General features: G+C 41.7%; 1 protein-coding gene across 3 annotated transcripts; it reads left to right on the top strand.

Moving 5' to 3' along the window:
* The first annotated feature begins 1,454 nt into the window (after positions 1-1,454).
* smarcc2 (SWI/SNF related BAF chromatin remodeling complex subunit C2) lies at positions 1,455-18,559 on the top strand. Of its 3 annotated transcripts, none has more exons than XM_084063142.1 (26): positions 1,455-1,589; positions 2,578-2,697; positions 2,832-2,917; positions 3,746-3,821; positions 4,311-4,403; positions 4,973-5,042; positions 5,233-5,302; positions 6,852-6,927; positions 8,129-8,373; positions 8,809-8,933; positions 9,116-9,169; positions 9,327-9,364; positions 9,889-10,019; positions 10,136-10,207; positions 10,972-11,085; positions 11,702-11,855; positions 12,352-12,468; positions 12,559-12,621; positions 12,941-13,199; positions 13,675-13,836; positions 14,009-14,070; positions 14,162-14,282; positions 14,373-14,536; positions 15,110-15,244; positions 15,336-15,741; positions 16,143-18,559. In XM_084063142.1, exons 1-26 carry the CDS (start codon positions 1,479-1,481, stop codon positions 16,208-16,210), a joined length of 3,192 nt encoding a protein of 1,063 aa, XP_083919268.1. In that variant the 5' UTR covers positions 1,455-1,478; the 3' UTR covers positions 16,211-18,559. The 3 variants fall into 3 exon arrangements, with proteins under 3 accessions (XP_083919268.1, XP_083919269.1, XP_083919267.1); XM_084063143.1 differs by having other exon boundaries at positions 3,740-3,821; positions 13,675-13,806; XM_084063141.1 differs by having other exon boundaries at positions 3,740-3,821.
* Positions 18,560-19,224: the final 665 nt, after the last annotated feature.

Genomic DNA, 19,224 nt, shown 5'->3' with positions numbered 1-19,224 from the left:
TGGAATAAAAACAAGGAGACAGATCTTTAATTAAAGGTGAGAGGTAAGCCTATTCTGAATGTGAAGGTTTATGCTGAATTCGGTGCACATGGGAGGACTGGAAGATGTTAAAATGGGGGAAGGGGGTGGTAACTCAGCAGCCTCTCTTCTCTCTCTCTCTCTCTCTCTCTGTCCCTGTGCTCACTTCTAGCAGATTCCAGTGTAAAGTTAATTGGACGGGGGAGAGGGCTGGAGAGGGAAGCGTGCAGCCCCATTAGCAATCCCCACATGGAACCCTGAGCTGAGAGGATCACAGACTCACAAATAGAAGGATTAAAATAATCAATAGACTTCACACTTCTCTCTCTCTCTCTCTCTCTCTCTCTCTCTCTCTCTCTCTCTCTCTCTCTCTCTCTCTCGCTCTCTCTCTCACACACACACACACACACACACACACACACACACACACACACACACACACACACACACACACACACACCCACACACACACACACACACACACACATACACACACACACACACACACACACACACACACACACACACACACACACACACACACACACACACACACACACACACACACACACACACACACACACAGAAGAGGATAAGGTTAATGAAGTTATCTTTGACTTAAACTATGTTGGACTTTGTATGTGTTGAGAAGAATCCATTCACTGAAAATAAATGATACAGCTTAATGTAGGAAAACACATGTTAACCACATAAAGGTAGCTTACTACTAATAGTCATTACATTTTATTATGTTTTTATTAGACAAGCCAAGGCAACAGTAGTGGATCTACTCCCTTGTTGGGTTTAACAAATTTGGAATTTAGCTTTTGATAAACTGTGGCCCTTACCCAAAAGGTTATTAAAATGATTATTATCATATCATATAATACAGCCAATTTTGATGGATACAGGATAGGTGGGCACTAGGGACATCTGGGCACCTCGATGTAAACTTTTGTCCAAAATGTAAAAATAAAAAAGAAGTAATACATGTAAGTAATTACAGTAAGTAATGTAAAGTATACATGATGTGAAAATGCATGGTACATCCTTATTAGACTTAATTGTATCCTTCAACTTCTTCTTTATGCCCCAAAATAACTGGATATACAGGTTTTGTAGCAATTTGTAGCAATTGCAGAAATATTAGACCTTTTGTCGAATGTTTAAGCTTGTGTTCTAATCAGGTATACTGTTTTTACTTAAAAACATGTTCCAATGTTTATGTTTTTTTTTACATTTTGGACAAAATAGACAATTGTACATTGAGGTGCCCAGATGTCCCTAGTAGTGCCCACCTATCCTGTTACCATTTTAACAACTGAAACGACATTGTTTGCACAACTACGCCACCTCGCGTGCGTCGACTTTCATTACAGCAGCCGTGGAGAGGCTGCAATATCGCTCCTTCGCCGCTGCGCGGCGGTCGACGTCGGCAAGCAGTTGTCTGCAGGCAAAAGATGGCGGTGCGGAAGAAAGACGGCGGCCCGAATGTAAAACATTTCGAAGCGTCTGACACCGTTTCGCAGTTCGATAATGTCCGCGTGTGGCTGGGAAAGAATTACAAAAAGGTAGTTGATTCATTTGACTTTTTTTTTACCATAGCGATCCGTACACGTAACATTTTATAATGAGCCCAGAGCTGTGCGGTTCCATGTCTTCGGCTAAAAGGAGTGACAAAGAGAGGAGGGAGGAGAGGTGTGAGATGGGTTGGTTGCAGAATGTCCAGCTGTTTAATCCACATGAGCCGGAATACAAAAGGATGCTGAGGCGATCGACGTCTTCCCGTAGATGCAGGCGTTCAATCGAATTGTCGCTAATGCACGTTTATGTGTGATCTAACGCAGCTCTGGGATATATTTGATCCGGGGAAGATGTATTTATGCACAAAAAAAGGGGGTACATTAGCCCTGCCCTGCTAGCTACACAGCCAGACAGCTAGTAGTGGCTTAATAGGGGCTGCTGGCCCGGGTGCCCAGATCCAGATGTTGCCTTTTCGTGGCGCGCATCTGCAGTCATGGCCTGTTGTTGGGGGAACGCTGCGAGTGATGCCAAAATAAAACACACAACGATTTATTTTTAAAATCATCCTTTGTCCATTAATTTTATATTCATCTCTGATAAATATACATACAGAAAGATCTTGTATGTGAAAAGAAAGAAATGTTTGTGAGTGCTTCATCCTTTCTATAACCCATCAGATCAAATGGCTTTGCGTCATGAGTGACCGAACTCACAGCCTACACAGGAGGAAAAATAAGAACTTACAGGCAGCATTGCTGTCGGGCAGAAACCTTATATCTCCATATTTCAACTTTAAAAAAATGTCCCCAGTAAATAAATGCCCTTCTTCATCATGCAAGAGTGTCACACTTAAGTAGTGAAAATAGCAGGCTCAGCTCAGCTCAGCGTTACTTGCTATTACGTTGCTATTACTATTACTATTTTTGTATTTTTTTAAATAATAATTAAAATGACATAATATGAGGTTATCACCCGGACAGCGACAATATACAGTATTTATCTCCCATTGATGTCTCCTTGTCCTCGCTCCCACAGTACATACAGGCAGAGCCCCCCACCAACAAGTCTCTGTCCAGCCTGGTTGTTCAGCTGCTTCAGTTCCAGGAAGAGGTGTTTGGACGACATGTCAGCAACCCACCCCTCACTAAGCTACCAGTAGGTCTCATGCACCCCAGTCCCACGTATTTGCACGCACGCACGCACGCACGCACGCACGCACGCACGCACGCACGCACGCACGCACGCTACCTACGTGACTCACTTTTCTCTTCTTTGTTTTGCATCCACAGATGAAATGTTTTCTGGACTTTAAATCTGGAGGGGCTCTCTGCCACATACTGGCTGCTGCCTACAAGTTCAAGAGCGACCAGGGATGGTAAGCGTTTCATTCTAGCTGGACTAATATTAGAAACACATATAATCACATTTCTTGTTGAAGTGGGGAGAGAATAATATGTCTGTGTCTAGATCAGGGGTCTCCGACTTTATTATGAGAGCTACTTTGAGGGAAAATATGGCAGCTACTTGTTTGATATGAAACAATTCAATCAGTTACACAATAATGCAGAAATATATGTTACTGCCTACTTCATTACCATACATGAGTATATGTTTATGCCACATTCTTATGAGTACAATCTTACTCATGCTAGTCTATCTCACAGACATTACAACATTCCTACCAAATAAGCTTAGCTGGTTTTGTCTTACTGGCCGCTATGCTAGCCCCACATATCAAGCTACCACTTGTCCCTTCACGTTTGTGAAGAAAAAGGGTTTCCTTCCTGGAGCTGGTATGACTGAACACTTCTTAAGTAGAGAGCACAGTGCGTGCTAACTAGAGAGAGGGCATAATTCATGCTTACTAGAGAGTGTACAATGCATGCAGAAATGTATTTTTGGAAAATGCTTTGTAAAGCCAGTTAGTAGCTTGATTTGTCTGGCGTCAAGCTCATGACCTATGTGTTGGAGACAGTGGTGGAATAAAATGTACTTAAAGTACCAAAAGTAAAAGTACTAAAATGTTTGAAAATAGCCGATCTACAAGCTCACAACGAGTCGCGATGCGACGCGTTGTGAGCTTGTAGATCGGCTATTTTTATTTACTTTACACCACTAGCTTTGTGTTTGACTATACAGTATCAAGTATACACAGTATTGCTGTTTCATGTGTAACTCCAGTCTAATTTCCTGGTAGGCGCAGGTTTGACTTCCAGAATCCGTCGAGGATGGACCGGAATGTGGAGATGTTCATGACCATAGAGAAGTCTCTAGTGCAGGTATTGTCTCCTTTCTTTACAACACAATCTGGAATATCAAAATACCACTGTTTCTTCTTTACACTACAATTTTGAAACTCTGTATTAAAATGTGAACGCTACTCTCACTCTTAATGTTTTAGGTGTATTGTTTATGTAGGGATTTCTACATAGTCGACTGAGAGTAGATCTGCTGATATGAAACCAGCTAGAGTCTCACAGAAAGTCATAGATCATCCAATCATGTGATCTAACCAGTAATCCTGCACTGCAGGCCTCCATCACTTAACAGTGATTTGACAAAGCAATTTTCAAATGGAAGCCTTTTCATAAGCAGCCAAAAACTAGCAGAGACCAAATCTATATTTCACTGCAGATTCTGTCAAGAGTCATTAGTCATTCCAATAGAAGACATTCTAGTGTTTTCTCTCTCCTCTTTTAACCCCCTGTGTACGTTATACACAGTATAATTATATGTCTTCTCTCATTTTCTGTGTTTCTCTCCACCAGAACAACTGTTTGACTCGACCTGTCATCTGCCTGGGTTCAGACATAGAGCCCAAGCTGCTGGGCAAACTGAAGGACATCATTAAAAGACATCAGGTAGGATTGTTCCTTCTTTCCTGTTTCACAGAGGGTCCAAGATCAAAAAGTTACTTTTAATAACAAATGGAGATATCCAATCATTAAAATTACATTTATAAACGTAGGCTCAACCAGTGGTTTTCAAACGTTTTGTGTCCAAGGCACACCAACACGAAAGTCACAATCTCAAGGCACACCTGTATTCAAAGAAGATAAAAAAAATAGATCTGCGTGAGCAATGTGATGCAAAACCAAATCTATTGAATTTAATACTTTTTTTTTGCAGATAATGATGTTCCCCAAAATAGGGATGCCAGGTTGCAAGTGGTTAAAATATATATTCATTTTAGGGTATAGTATTTGCCTCTGTATTGGGAAATGAGTGTACATAAAGTACTGATGTAGTACATAAAAAACAAGAACTTTTTTTATAGTTGTATATTTCAGTAATAATGTGTGGTTGTCAACAATCCAAGGCACACCGTTCTAGAACCACTGTATTAGACTAAAGACAAATATTCACCCTTACTTTTGGCTTCACCTTGCCTTACTATATTATTCATTGTGTGTGGACCTTTCTGTTGCAGGGCTCAGTGACTGAGGACAAGACGACCAGCTCCCATGTGGTGGTTCCTATTCCTACCAGTCTGGAGGAAGGTGAGGCTAACTAACTTAATCCATGCTGCTATTTTTTTTAAATATTGAAGATTTGTGCAAATCTTTGAATATATATATTTTTTAAAGCGATCGTTTGTAACTCAAAACTTTGGCCAAATACACATCTAAAAATGTTGTAACTGCAATAGTAACTAGCTTTGAGCTAATGTTCTCTTCTGTCCCGTTTCAGAAGAGTGGGTGCGTCCCGTGATGAAGAGAGACAAGCAGGTCCTGCTCCACTGGGGCTATTATCCAGACAGGTTGGTTCTGAGTAGTGATGCAGCAGTTAATCAGACTAACTAATCGATTTAATCAATAATAAAACATAATCACTAGTAATTAGTCATTGATCCCTGTTTTGGTCATGTCATTGTAGACGGAAAGTAGAAAGAAATGTAAAACATTTCAAAAATAGAGAATATAGCTGATCTACAAGCTCACAACGTGTCGTGTTGTGAGCTTGTGGATCAGTCAAATGCTTACACTGTATTGTTCAGCTGCTGTGGCAGTATTAGTATCAAGCTGCATAGTTTGTTCCTGTGATATTGCAGCAAGCCCACACTCGTTTTCTATTATATATGCATTGAGCTCTGTAACAGCTTCATCGTACAGAGTGGACATTTCACACACGCACACGCGCACGCACGCACGCACGCGCGCACGCACACACACACACACACACACACACACACAGTTTATCCATTTATTTATGTCCACACACAGGGAAAGCATACAGGGACACAAATATTTTAGGTGCAGTAAAGGTTACATTCACAAACTCATGGCTATGTCCTCATGATACAACACGCATGTCACTCAGCACTCCATGGGAACAAGTAGTGGCGGCTCTGCCATATCTGGCAGCAGAGACAGCACAATACTTTAACCAGCCTTTCTGCCTCGTCTTTGGGCATTCCAAGTTGTTGAAACCCTCCAACAACCAATCCGTGGGTATGTGTGTCCTAGGCTGGATCACATAAACAAAGTTCTTAGTCTTGCACTGCTGCTTGGTGCTAAAGCGCTCTCTGTAGTTGTTCTCATGGGCCTCGAAGTCCACCCATTGCTATTCCGACAGTGGACGGACATATCGCAGGCTCTATTGCCTCTCTTTCCGGTAGCTGTTCACGGGAGGGGCCGTCAGGTAGCGTCGGCTGTTGGTAGATTCCACCGGTGAGAAGTGCCTTCTTGTATGCAAGCTACATAGTTCACAGAAGTTGCAAATGCATCCACACTGCACCTACTACATTGACGGTGGTAGTTACAACGGGGCAGTTTAACGTCATGCCCAGGACACACACACACACACACACACACACACACACACACACACACACACACACACACACACACACACACACACACACACACACACACACACACACACACACACACACACACACACACACACACACACACACACAAACATTGTGAGGTAATTTGTTGTACAACAGTATTTGCTTTGTACTGTATACTGTATGTCCTTTGGGGCGGCAGCGCCTCAGGAGGTCGAGTGGCTGCTTGGGAATTGAAAGGTTCCCTGTTCATTTCCCGGCTCCCCTTGGCTACTTTCGAAGTGTCCTTGAGCAAGACATTTAACCCCTAACTGCTCCCGATGAGCAGGTTTGTGCCTTGCATGGTTTCCTCTGCCATCGGTGTGTGAATGGGTGAATGTAAACCACATTGTAAAGCTCTTTGAATTAAGGCGCTATATAAATGCACCATTTACCATTGTATTTGTCCTTCAGGACCTTTTTCCCCACACTTGTTTTCTCTCATCTGACCTCTGACCTGGTTCCTCTGCTTGTTCAGTTATGACACGTGGATCTCAGCCAGTGAGGTGGAAGCTGGAGTGGAGGACGCTCCCAACGCAGACAAACCCAGGAAGGTCAGCATATCATCACAGCATCCACCACACATATGTTTGTGCCTTTCATATGTTATTTATAGTTTATACTTATAGACCGGTGGTTCTCAAACTTCTTTTAGTTACAGACCTGTAAGGTTCCATTTGGAACCCCTTCAAGGAACCCTGAGGTTCCCAGGAACCCCACTTTGAGAACCACTGTTGTAGACCATGTGCATATACTGTAGATATTGCACTACATTTTGATATTATTCTCCATTCAAATATGAAGCACAATTGCAAATTGCCAGGCTGATTACCAGAACTTACACTGGGACGCCACTGCTGTGAATTCACATAGTTCCAGACTTTGAATACTGATAGTATCTCTCTATTGACAGTACACACTGTTCTATTGCTTTATTATTTTAATAGTTTTATTATTGTATTATATTTATTTTAAGCTCTAGTTACTAGACAATCTATTTATGTAAAAAAAAAATCCCCCACATTGCCTGTGTCCTAACTCCTGTTTGTTCCCTAGTATTACCTTATTTCCTCTCTTGGTCAGATCTTAATCAGATTTATTTCACGGTGTCCTATTTGTAGCTGTATTTTCATCTGTCTTGCATGTTGTTTAATTTTATGCTGTTCTTTGTAAAGCAACTTTGTAACCTTGTTTTGAAAAACACAACATAAATAGTGTTTATTATTATTACCTTTTCCCCCAGCAGGGGAAACAATAGTCAAATGACTTGAGTCATGTGGTCCAGTCTTTCTTCCTGTAAAACACAATGTAAACTAGTAAATTGATTAGTTAATCAAACAAATCAATTAAATGTATTATAAAGATAATTGATTTTAATAAAATGATTAATAAAAATGTGTTTTTTTTAAACCACCTTTAACCTGGCATCCCTATTTTGGGCATGTCATTATAGGTGAAAATAGAAATAGTGAAAATATTAGATCTACAAGCAACACATTCTTCTATTTGTAGTCAATTTATAAATTAATTTAATATCATTATTTTGCATCGATTTGATACAAAACCTTCTGGATTATTTGATTAATCGAAAACGTAATCGATTGAATAATAGCTAAGAAAACAATCTATAGATGCAGCCCTAATGTAAACTCAGCTCACAGCATGCTTTCACTCATAACTAAAATGCTGGTCAGAGGATCTATGAGTTCACGTGCGACTGGCAATAACTTGCATGTCTTCTGCCGTCCACCACAGGTCCATGCCAAGTGGATCCTAGACCTGGACCAGTATAACGAGTGGATGAACGAGGAGGACTACGAGGTGGGAGAGACGGGCCCCAAGAGGAAGAGGATCTCGGCCAAGACCCTGACCGATGAGGTGACCACCCCGGACGAGCGGCGCGACAAGAAGCCCGGCAGCGCCAAGAAGAGGAAGCGATCCCCGTCGCCGTCCCCGACGCCTCCCCCACAGGAGAGCAAGAAGAAGAACACCAAGAAAGGGTGTGTGAACGTTGCGTGTCAGCGGTGCATCAGTACTAGAACAGTGTTCACGTCTAGAACCCTGCGTTACTGTCACGGCAAGACCACTGGTGTCACAGATACTGTGCATCAGTGGTTCTCAAACATTTTCATGTCAAGGACCCCTAAATTGATACTGTATGTATTTGGCAGCAGAACCCCATTTGAAAAGACTTTGTGCCAGGGTCTCCATAAGAGAAGATTTGTCGACATTATGTCAAAATATTTTTTTAAATAGGTGATCTACATGCTCACAACAGCGATGTGACACATTAGCCGAAAAATCTAATGGGCTTAAGTGTTACTATTTTTTTCCGGGGACCCCCTGGAACCCCCTCAAGGACCTCTAGGGGTCCCCGGACCCCCCTTTGAGAACCTGTGCTGTACATAACATACCTCTTATCTGTTGGACGACAGGCCGACCACTCCGTACACCAAGTCCAAGCGTGGTCAGAGAGAGGAGGAGCAAGAGGACCTCACCAAGGACCTGGACGAAGCTTCTCCTGTACCGGCAACAGAGGAGGGCAACCCAGCTAAGACAAGTAAACATATAAACATAAAATATAATCGATTACCGATTCATTTAGAAACGCACCCAGCATCTGTCGAAACAACACATGCACATTATCTAAATAACATTAAAATAACAAGAACAATACCCAATACTAAATAAATTGGGATTAGCGTGAAAGGGAATGGAATGTTTTTTTCTTTATCTTCATAGCTAACACTAAGAGAGACTCTGACTCCACCCCGGTAAAAGGAGGAACAGACAATGGTGAGTTCCTTAATCTGATTACTTTACTTATTCAGAGTTTAACTGATATTTCTTCACGTAATTATTAGATCATAAGTAGAGTTGAACCATTCATTATTAGATCATAGTATAGTTAAACCAGGTTTCATGTACCTGTGTGTTTTTCTGACTTGGACAGATGAGCAAGAAGATGAGTCTATGGAGACGGCAGGAAAGGTAAGATCAAAGTGGAAAGTAAAGGTACTCATCAAAAAAGTTGTAAAAGCGGCGCTTTTCAATCTTGCAGAAGTCTGAAGCCTGATTCATACTTTGTCGTACGACAGCATTGCCCGCCGACAATAGGCAACCTACAAGCTCATGATCTTGTAGGTTGCGTATTGTCGCCGGGGAATGCCTTTGTGTGACAGTGATTATTAGACTAAAACTAAATATACTGACAATTTCGTCAACAAATAACAACTAGACTAAAATGTTCACAACATGTCACAGACTAAGTATAAATCAGGCATTACGACACCATCATGGTCCGCCAACATACATTTTAGTCGACTAAATCAACTGTAGCTTTAATTGACTAAAATTGTATCATATTTAGTCAATTAAAACTAGACTAAAACTAAAACATTTCGGATGTCTAAAATATGACAAAAATTAAATGGAATTTTATTCAAAAGACTAAGACTAAATCAAAATTAGTTGTCAAAATTAACACTGTTCTATACCTGTGTGTGTACGGACAGGAGGAGGAGGAAGGCTCTCCGAGTGTTAAGGGTGAGCCAGTGAAAGGCTCAGACCTCCATGAGGACAACGTTACTGAACAGACCCATCACATCATCATCCCCAGCTATGCCGCCTGGTTCGACTACAACAGGTACATATAGGATAGGAAAGCTCTCTCTCACCCGCACAGATAATATGGAGTTGCAACTCTACAAATTAATTGATTGAGTGTACAGATTTGAGATGCAAATGTTTGTCTTCCCTCAGTGTTCATGCAATTGAGCGCAGAGCCCTCCCTGAGTTCTTCAATGGCAAGAACAAATCAAAAACTCCAGAGATGTGAGTATTCTTAATGTCAATTGCTATAATCATTTGGTATCACTTCTCTCTGACATCTTTTTAACAAGAAAACACCTTGTGTCTCCAATTGTTTATGTTTTTCTTAACTGAATGGCTTACTTCGTCATATGACGAAGTGTTGAGCAAAAGCCGATCTACAAGTTCACAGTGCACCGCAATGTGTTGTGAACTTGTTGATCCGCTATTGTCGCAACGAATCTTATTCGCCAATAATGCCCGAAACAGGGGCGCCAGGTTGAAAGTGGTGAAGTCTGTCTGTGGGTTCTATAAATATTGAACCACTGAAAAGTATTAACAAGAGCTTGTGACTAAATAATAACTACATTGGATCCATTGGAACACTAGTCCTTTTTTAACATATAATAATAATAATAATAATAAACTTTATTTGTATAGCACCTTTCATGACATGAAATGCAGCGCAAAGTGCTTTACAGAGCAAGAATACAATTACAGTTACAACCAATTTAACAATAAAGCAAACAACAATAAAATAAAATAAAAGCAAAAGCATAAAACAACATTAAAATAGGCAATACAGTGAGGACTTAAAAATCAACCAAAGAATCAGCTAAAAGCAAGAGTGAAGAAATAGGTCTTGAGCTGTGCTTTAAAGCTATCGACAGAGGCTGCCTGTCTTAGGGTTTCCACTCACAGTGACGATATGTATAATCACAGAGATTCAGTTTGGTGGGGTAAATCCTGGTGTGGACGTCTTGTCAATCATTTCTCTGTTTCTCCAGTTACCTGGCCTACAGGAACTTCATGATTGACACCTACCGGCTGAACCCCCAGGAGTACCTGACCTCCACCGCGTGCCGCAGGAACCTGGCAGGAGATGTGTGTGCCATCATGAGGTCAGTGGGACATCTGAACGGGAAGACTCAGACTTTTGTGAGCTTGTAGATCGGCTATTTTCTGTATTTTTTGCACAAGATCGTCGTATGGTGAAGAAGTATTAGATTTAGTTGGATATAAAAAAGTTGGATATATAAAATATATAAACAATTATATATATATATATATATATATATATATATATATATATATATATATATATATATATATATATATATATATATAAACAATTATATATATATATATATATATATATATATATATATATCTATATATATTATTTTTTTGATTAACCCATTAAGACCTGAGGCTGATTCTAAAAATGCCTTTCTAAATCAGTACTCACACTTTAAAGGTTTTCCCAAAATAGCAGATGTACAAGCTCGCTGTGAGCTTGTATATCTGCTATTTTTGAATAGCGAACGCTAAATCTAAAATGACACAGATGCTTTCCCAGTTTTAATGGGTTAATCTGTAATATAATCGCTAAGACAATTTACTGCAGCCCTAGTTCAATCAGACATAGAGACTGCTTCTCAGGTCACCCTCCTGGTGTAGCAATGTTTCTTTTTTTACTGATACCTCCCCCCCCCCCCTCTCTATCTTTATCTGCAGGGTCCATGCCTTCTTGGAGCAATGGGGCCTCATCAACTACCAGGTGGACTCTGAGAGCAGGCCCACACCCATGGGTCCTCCACCTACCTCTCACTTCCACGTCTTAGCAGACACTCCATCCAGCCTGGTACCCCTGCAGCCCAAGGCTTCCCAGGTACACACACACTCACACACACACACACACACACACACACACTAGGCTTGTTCTGATTGGTGATTTAATTGTATATCGCCGATTGAAGGGAAATTCTGTTGTTTGAATAGAGGAGGCATTGATGTTAAATAGATCGTTTTAATGTTTACCTTTGGCGTCTGGGTAAAACCCATAATATTCCCAAATACAATCGTCCATTCATACATTGACTTCACCAAGCTCCGTGCTGTAATGTAACTTCCCCGTAAAAGACGACGGAAGCTTATTTAATGCAATTTTGTTTATTAAACTCTCTCAATAATTCCCAGGTTTCAAATAAATCTTTCCATCTCTCCCGTAAATCCTCTAACCGTGCATGGTAAATCTTTACCATATATGGAATGATGTTTGTCATTGTGCTTTTCATTAGAAAATCAGTTATTTTTCATGAGTGACACTGTTGTGGCTCGAGCATAGTATTTTTGACCTGTCCTTTTTTCCCTCTGTTTCGCTGTAGACCCCTGCTCCCCAGCAGATGCTGTCCTTCCCAGATAAGGTGAAAGAAAAGACGGTAGACCTGCAGAACTTTGGCCTGCGGACGGACATGTACAGCAAGAAAACAAGCTCTGCAAAGGTACAAGTCAGAGAAGATGACACGTGAAGCTCTGACTGCTCTGTTGCACAATGACCTGATTTGTTTTTTCTTTGCGTTTTTCTTGTTCAGAGTAAGAACACAGCGAGTTCCATGAGAGAATGGACCGAACAGGAGACACTGCTGCTACTCGAGGCAAGGATTTCCTCATTCTCAGACCATTGCTGTGGAGGCCAGAAAAGACTGCCAACAGCAACATAACACAAAGCCCTTATTATCATAAAACAAAACAAAAACGGTGACATCAGCAGTATAATATAATAATACTCCACCGACCATTTGTAGACTTTGCAGATTTGTAGACAGAGTTAAATTAACACAGATTTTACAGTGTAGATTGGGGTCCCAGAGATAACAAATCATATCAAATGGGGGTCTGTGGCCTAATGCATATCAAACTGGGGGTCCTTAAAATTAAACAAGCTGAGAATGACAACCCCCCTCCTGTCCCCAGGGCCTGGAGATGTACAAGGATGACTGGAACAAGGTGTCGGAGCACGTGGGAAGTCGCACCCAGGACGAGTGCATCCTTCACTTCCTGCGGTTGCCCATTGAGGACCCCTACCTAGAAGAGACCTCTACCACCCTGGGGCCTCTGGCCTACCAGCCGGTGCCCTTCAGCCAGGCAGGAAACCCCGTCATGAGCACTGTGGCCTTCCTTGCCTCTGTGGTAGACCCACGCGTTGCCTCTGCTGCAGCCAAATCTGCTCTAGGTGAGAAGCTGTTCAGCACTAATCTACCACTGCTACTGCATGACATCAAGCTTTAGCTTTTAACCACTTTAAACATGGCATCCCTATTTTGGGCATTTCATTATTGGAAAAAAATATATATTTTCAATGTTTTACTAATCTCTCAAACTGTTGAACTAATCACCACCAAACTTGAAACACACTGCCAGTAGCCCAAACACAAATTTATATCTATATATGTGTTATACTTCTTTGAATATTTAACTTTGTTAAAATGGAAGTCAATGGGACTCGGATCGGGCTGAACCCTTGCCCACATTTGGAGTCATACTTCGTAGACGTGTCATAGATGGCAGCATAGATGGCTGGCCACATGAAGTCGAAGACCCACATGGGACTCACGGCGTTGCCATGTGGATGCCAAGTTCCACACGATTAGAATTTTGAAATAGGACTTACTGTAGGTGGTTAACAATGTCATATCTCTCCATCTCAGAGGAGTTTTCACGAATGAAGGAAGAGGTTCCAGCGGCGCTGGTGGAGGCTCATGTGCGGAGGGTGGAGGAGGCAGCAAGAGCCAGCGGCAGACAGGATCCACTCTATGGCCTGGAGGGGAGTGGCATCGCAGGTACTGGCCTGGAGGACGCAGACAAACCGGGTAGGACGGACCAACACACACATAAACACACGAAGGCACGCGCTACGCAGGAGACTAAACAGACTCGGGAGAGATGCTTGACTAACTGATTGAGGAACAGACAGGAAAAGATGAAGGCAGAGAGAAGGTGAATAATGGCTTCTGACTTTTGTCTCTTTCTCTTGCCCTCTAGATGAAAGCAGCGAAGAAAGTAAGAGTGACAGCCAATCCAGTGAGGAGAAGAGGGAGCCCAAGGTAGGATTGCTGTTTGTTGGAAACTGTGCTTTCCTGTTGTTTTATTTCCATTTCCTGGAGCCTCACTGTCCTCCATCCCATTGGCCCACAGGAGAGCAAAGACGGAGCCATGGAGGAAGAGGAGAAGCAGGGAGAGAACGGGAAGAAGGAGGAAGAGAGAGGGAGAGAGGCCGAAGGGGAGAGAGACGCAGAGAAAACTGACTCGGAGATGGGTGCGTCCATTTTTTTTACTTCATGCGTACAGAAAACGGAGCATTTCGTTTTCTCCTTGAATTTGTGAAAGAACTTTTTGATCTGCTTAGGTGACGGAGAGAAGGAGAAAGATGGAAAGGAGGGAACGGAGGAGGGACAGAGAGAAGGAGAGAGCGAGGGAGAAAGGAAGGCTAAAGTGGAGCGTGAAGTGGGAGAGGGGAACCTGGCCACGGCTGCTGCATCTGCCCTGGCTGCTGCTGCTGTGAAAGCTAAGGTACGTCCTCATATACACTAATAAATAACAGACCACCTAGGGCACGCAACATCACTAATGAGAATAGATGTATGTAGAAATTGTTCAGAGTGCACAACATACTATACTATGTGATTAGCTACACCTGGTGACAAAAATACATTATTGTAGTTACTTAAAAGAATAATAGCACCCTAGCCTGACACTCAGCCTGAATTTTCATTTCGTTTCACTCCATTATTCAGTCTGAAAGCCCTCTCAATGCAGCCGATTGCTGAGATGGGGGCGTTGCCAAAGTTTTTTTTTTTCAAAGACTCTTTGGCGATTGGTTCATACTGGATTATCCCGATCCCGACTCGTCGTACATATTTTCAACCGAGGCTGAGACCTCCTATGAGAGCGTCACCAGACCAGAATCGCCGGAACATATTTTTTTAATGGGCGTGGCTAGCGATTCACGGGCTGGAGCCAGGCTAATAGCACCCTCCTGTCATATGGTTATTTTCTCATAGAGGTCTGTATACTATACTGTATGTATACAGTATATACGATATTTTCTTCATGTGTCTTGTGTGCCTGTATTATTCTCCACAGCACCTGGCTGCAGTGGAGGAGAGGAAAATCAAATCCCTGGTGGCGCTACTGGTGGAAACCCAGATGAAGAAGTTGGAGATTAAATTGCGACACTTTGAAGAACTGGAAACCATCATGGACCGAGAGAGGGAAGCGGTGAGTGTGGCATTCTGGGAGACTTAGATCTAGCTGGCTGATCATGCTTGTGTGTGTTGCAGACATCTGAAAACGTGTAACTTTTGTACAGTTGGAGTACCAGAGGCAGCAGCTGCTGGCGGACCGTCAGTCCTTCCACATGGAACAGCTGAAGTACGCTGAGATGAGGGCTCGTCAGCAGCACTTCCAGCAGATCCAACACCAGCAGCACAGCCAGACGGGGGGCCCTCATCCCAACCAGGCTGCCACAGCCGCCCCGCCTCAGGGTCCACCCGCTGCTCAGCCGGCTCCCAGTACACCCGCACCGCAGCCTGCCCCCAGCCCTGCACCGCCTGCCTCCACTGGCCCGGCTGCTGAGTCCCAGCCGTCCACAGGGTCTCACACTTCACCCCCATGTCCCCCAGGACAGACCCCCGTCGCCGCCGCCACCACCACCACCTCCACCACCCACTCCAGCTCCAGCTCCAGCTCCAGCACTACCCCAGCAGCACTCCATGGTGAGGCATGACACACACCTACCAAGATAGCAAAATGCAGTATGTTGCTATTCTGAAACCTACATTATTATGTGACGACTCCAGTGTACGGTTTTGAAGTCTTGTTTAATAACTAAATTCTATCCCACTTTTATAGCGGAATTATATATTTAACTAACATTTATACTTATATCAGAGGTTCTGAAACTTTATCATTTCATTACTCGGAGAGTGTACACATGAAACCAAATGGACCCGTAACGGAAGCATTTGAAAATTGTGGGAGGCAACAGTCTGGCTCGTGAGACTACACTCCACCCAAAAGGAAACAAATCTTAGTATTCTACTTATATTTAACCAGAGCTTGTACTGTATGTTGTACAAATTAGTCACATGTATCTCTTTTGACTTTGACCCCTCAGAACCTAGTGCCCCTCTGCCAGGAGGGGACACACTCCACCCGTCAGCGCCAGTGCCCCCTCCACAGTGAGAGATAGAGAGAGAAACAATGTCCTGGGAAACTGACTGACTCTAACCACTCTGAAGCCTGCCTGTATCATCTGAAATGAAGAAATTATGAACTGGAGGAAGAGAACACATTTCTGACATATTCAACTTTTTTTGACTGGACATTTTGACGCGAGAAAGAAAGAGCAGCATTTTCGTTAAGGTCAAGCCAGCTCTACGTGAATTATCGGTCAGTTAAAAGAAATCCCTGCAAATTCAGTCTATACAAGAAAATGCCAATGAAGAACACTCGGTTTCAAACAAAACGCGCCCTTAGCTCATACGATGACGCATGATGCATTCTAATGTTCACCCTAACACTAGAGGTGTGGTGAACTGGGAAAGAGTCTTACAAATATGCTTTGACCCAAGGATATAAAGAGAAGGTCATGGACCCATTTGATCTTTTTTATGTTTTGACCATTGGTGCTTTATTGATTTCTTCAACAACTTACATGAGTTCATGAAGTCCCATGCTCAACAATCTTTTCCAGCGGTAGCTACAATATTGTCCCATTGTAGTTGTTAACTAAAAGATAAGGAAGGAAAAAAGTATATTTGCACTTTGTATATGTTTCCCCTAGTCTTTTTCAAAGACTTGAAGCATTAATGGCATTGAACTTAAGCACTTATTGTCCCGTTATTGTCTTATTACTTCATAATTAGAGTTTGGGAAACTCAATTTGACATGTTACTTTTCATCCTCCTTTAGTTCAAAGAATGGCCTGTGACGAGTAGGTTTTAGCTGGTGGTCACATTTCTGAAACCAAATTGACCATATTCACACGCGTGCCCGTAGGGTGGGTTTTCCCACCCCCGGAGGCCATGTGAATATGGTCAATGGCTCCCACCGCTCTGTCTGACAGATGTGGAAATATTTAAATAAGAGTCACTTTTAAAATAACATAAGCTCAGTTTGCCAACAGTTACGAAAATATGTACTGTAAACTGGATTTTCTGTTACAATCCTGTTACATTTTTTTTGTCTTTGAATAACAGTATGGAAACCATTCATAGTATTGATAGTTCAATTTCCATGTGCCCTTAGTGACGCACAAGGACAGTTCAGTGTCCTAGAAGGATTTACTTTTGGTATGTGATACCCCTGTAACGAGTTCACTTTTAAACAGACTGATACGATGCATCTGAAGTTATATTGCATCGGCATTGCAGTAACTACAACTGCACAGGTTTTTATTTTATTCACAGGGCCTTCAGGTGAGGTCACTTGTGTTTGGTCTGGAGAACGTTAAAGCATCTAGGTTGTGTTTCGTGAGGAATGTACTTTCACTCAAAAGAAATGACTGAACAGGTCTGAAAGACTCAAATAGCAATTCAATGGCGAAAGTCATCTTTAATCACAATTTGAGTTTTATTTTATTTTTTGTATTAATTGAACCAAAATCTTTTTAGAATCATGTTGATCTCAAGTGTTGTATGTGATTTTCTTTGTTTTTTGGTACATCCAAATCTGGTTGCTTGGGAAATCAACGCATTTTAAGTAGTTTGTCTTTGTTAGTGCATTTCCAATTACAGATCAAAGGAATAATTAAGCTGTAAAAGACAAGGGATCTCGCACCTTAAACAGCTGACAACGGAGAATTGTGTCCTTAGTATCTGCAACGATATCCTCACTTTTTATCCTATCAATTTTTATATTTTTTACTGTCAGGTTTTCCATCTTATTTCTTTGATATGTCTACATTATAACTGTATATTGTTATTACCTTTGTAGCCTATATCTACCCTCTCCACTCAGTATCATGTGTATGATTCTGTTTCAAGTTTGAGATGTGACTGTGTGCGCATGTGTGTATGTGAATGCATGCCATTAAGATGATCTGTAACCCAGATATTCTTCAGTTTGATCTGCTCAGTGCCATTTGTTTTATTATTTGTAACAGAGGCTGAAGTTTTATGATTGCTGATGTTCTTATACAAACTACTTAATTGCACACATGGCGCATCACATCAGTGTCCTGAAATATAATCAGTGATGAAACTTGCAGTATGTCCAGTCCAGATAGCCAGTATTAGAGACCTCACCACGGTTGTGATCATAAATGGACTTCTTTTGTCTGTGTTATTACTACATTGTGTGGATTTTGTGATTTGAAATAAGTGTGTCTGTTCAGTTTCTGTTTCGGTATGTTTTTCACTATGCTGAAGGTAGCAGCAATTGCATTGATGATACATTAGAAATCAACTTTTCCTCAGTAAATCATCACGTAATTAATGTTGACAGTTACTCTTGCAGTTTGTATTGAATGGCGAAATTAAAATATGTCCAACTTTTACTTAAAAAATGTTGGTGGGTGGGAAAATAAATGAAAACGTGAAGAGTCACTGTAAAAAGTGGTTCATTATTGTGGCGAGCCTAGTTACTGCAAGCAATATAACAGATTTTCGTGCTACTGTCGAGCTACTGTAAATGTTAACTCTACAGTAAAGTGAACTAGAAATACATTCAGAGATGCCAGATGCACTTAATATGAGGTCCTTATCACTAACGATGGAGAAAGCAGATTGACTAAGGTTGCCAACCTATCAGCTTGCAGCCAACAACAAACTACACCCCACTGCCACTATGACTCATATACAAGCACTGGGTTAAACTCTGACCTTGCTTGACCAGTAAAAAAAAAAAGAAAACTCGAGTTCAATCCAAATCAGATAAAAACTGTCAGCCATAATCACTGTGATAAGACAAAGACTGGGAGTTACAATTCCCATATCAGACTTGCTTGGCTTCTAAGACAAAAGCCAGTGGAACAAAAACAAATACTGCATTTCACAAAAGGACATAACTGACCTGGCACCAGCTTAGAGGTACACTTCACCATGTGAGAGATATAAAAGACAATACCTATGGTTATTCATTCTTCTCTGTATCACCAACATTGTCTGCATTGAGGTTTGTTTAGAATACTAGATGCACAGGTGATGGAATTTAGGTTTAGTTCATGGGCTTTAAAGTCCAATGTGAAATGTGTAAGA

The sequence above is a fragment of the Gymnoscopelus microlampas genome (assembly GCF_963454915.1).
Source record: "Gymnoscopelus microlampas genome assembly, chromosome: 7".
NCBI classification, from domain to species: Eukaryota; Metazoa; Chordata; class Actinopteri; order Myctophiformes; family Myctophidae; genus Gymnoscopelus; species Gymnoscopelus microlampas.
The sequence above is the reverse complement of the archived record's forward strand: the minus strand, read 5'-3'. Positions and strand labels throughout refer to the sequence as shown.

Bases quoted from the DNA above. Each gene is read 5' to 3' on its own strand.
- smarcc2 (XM_084063141.1), top strand. From the start codon at position 1,479: ATGGCGGTGCGGAAGAAAGACGGCGGCCCGAATGTAAAACATTTCGAA. The intron at 11,856-12,351 runs GTACACACACAC...GTTTCGCTGTAG, and splicing joins TGCAGCCCAAGGCTTCCCAG to ACCCCTGCTCCCCAGCAGAT. The intron at 13,837-14,008 runs GTAGGACGGACC...CTTGCCCTCTAG, and splicing joins GGAGGACGCAGACAAACCGG to ATGAAAGCAGCGAAGAAAGT.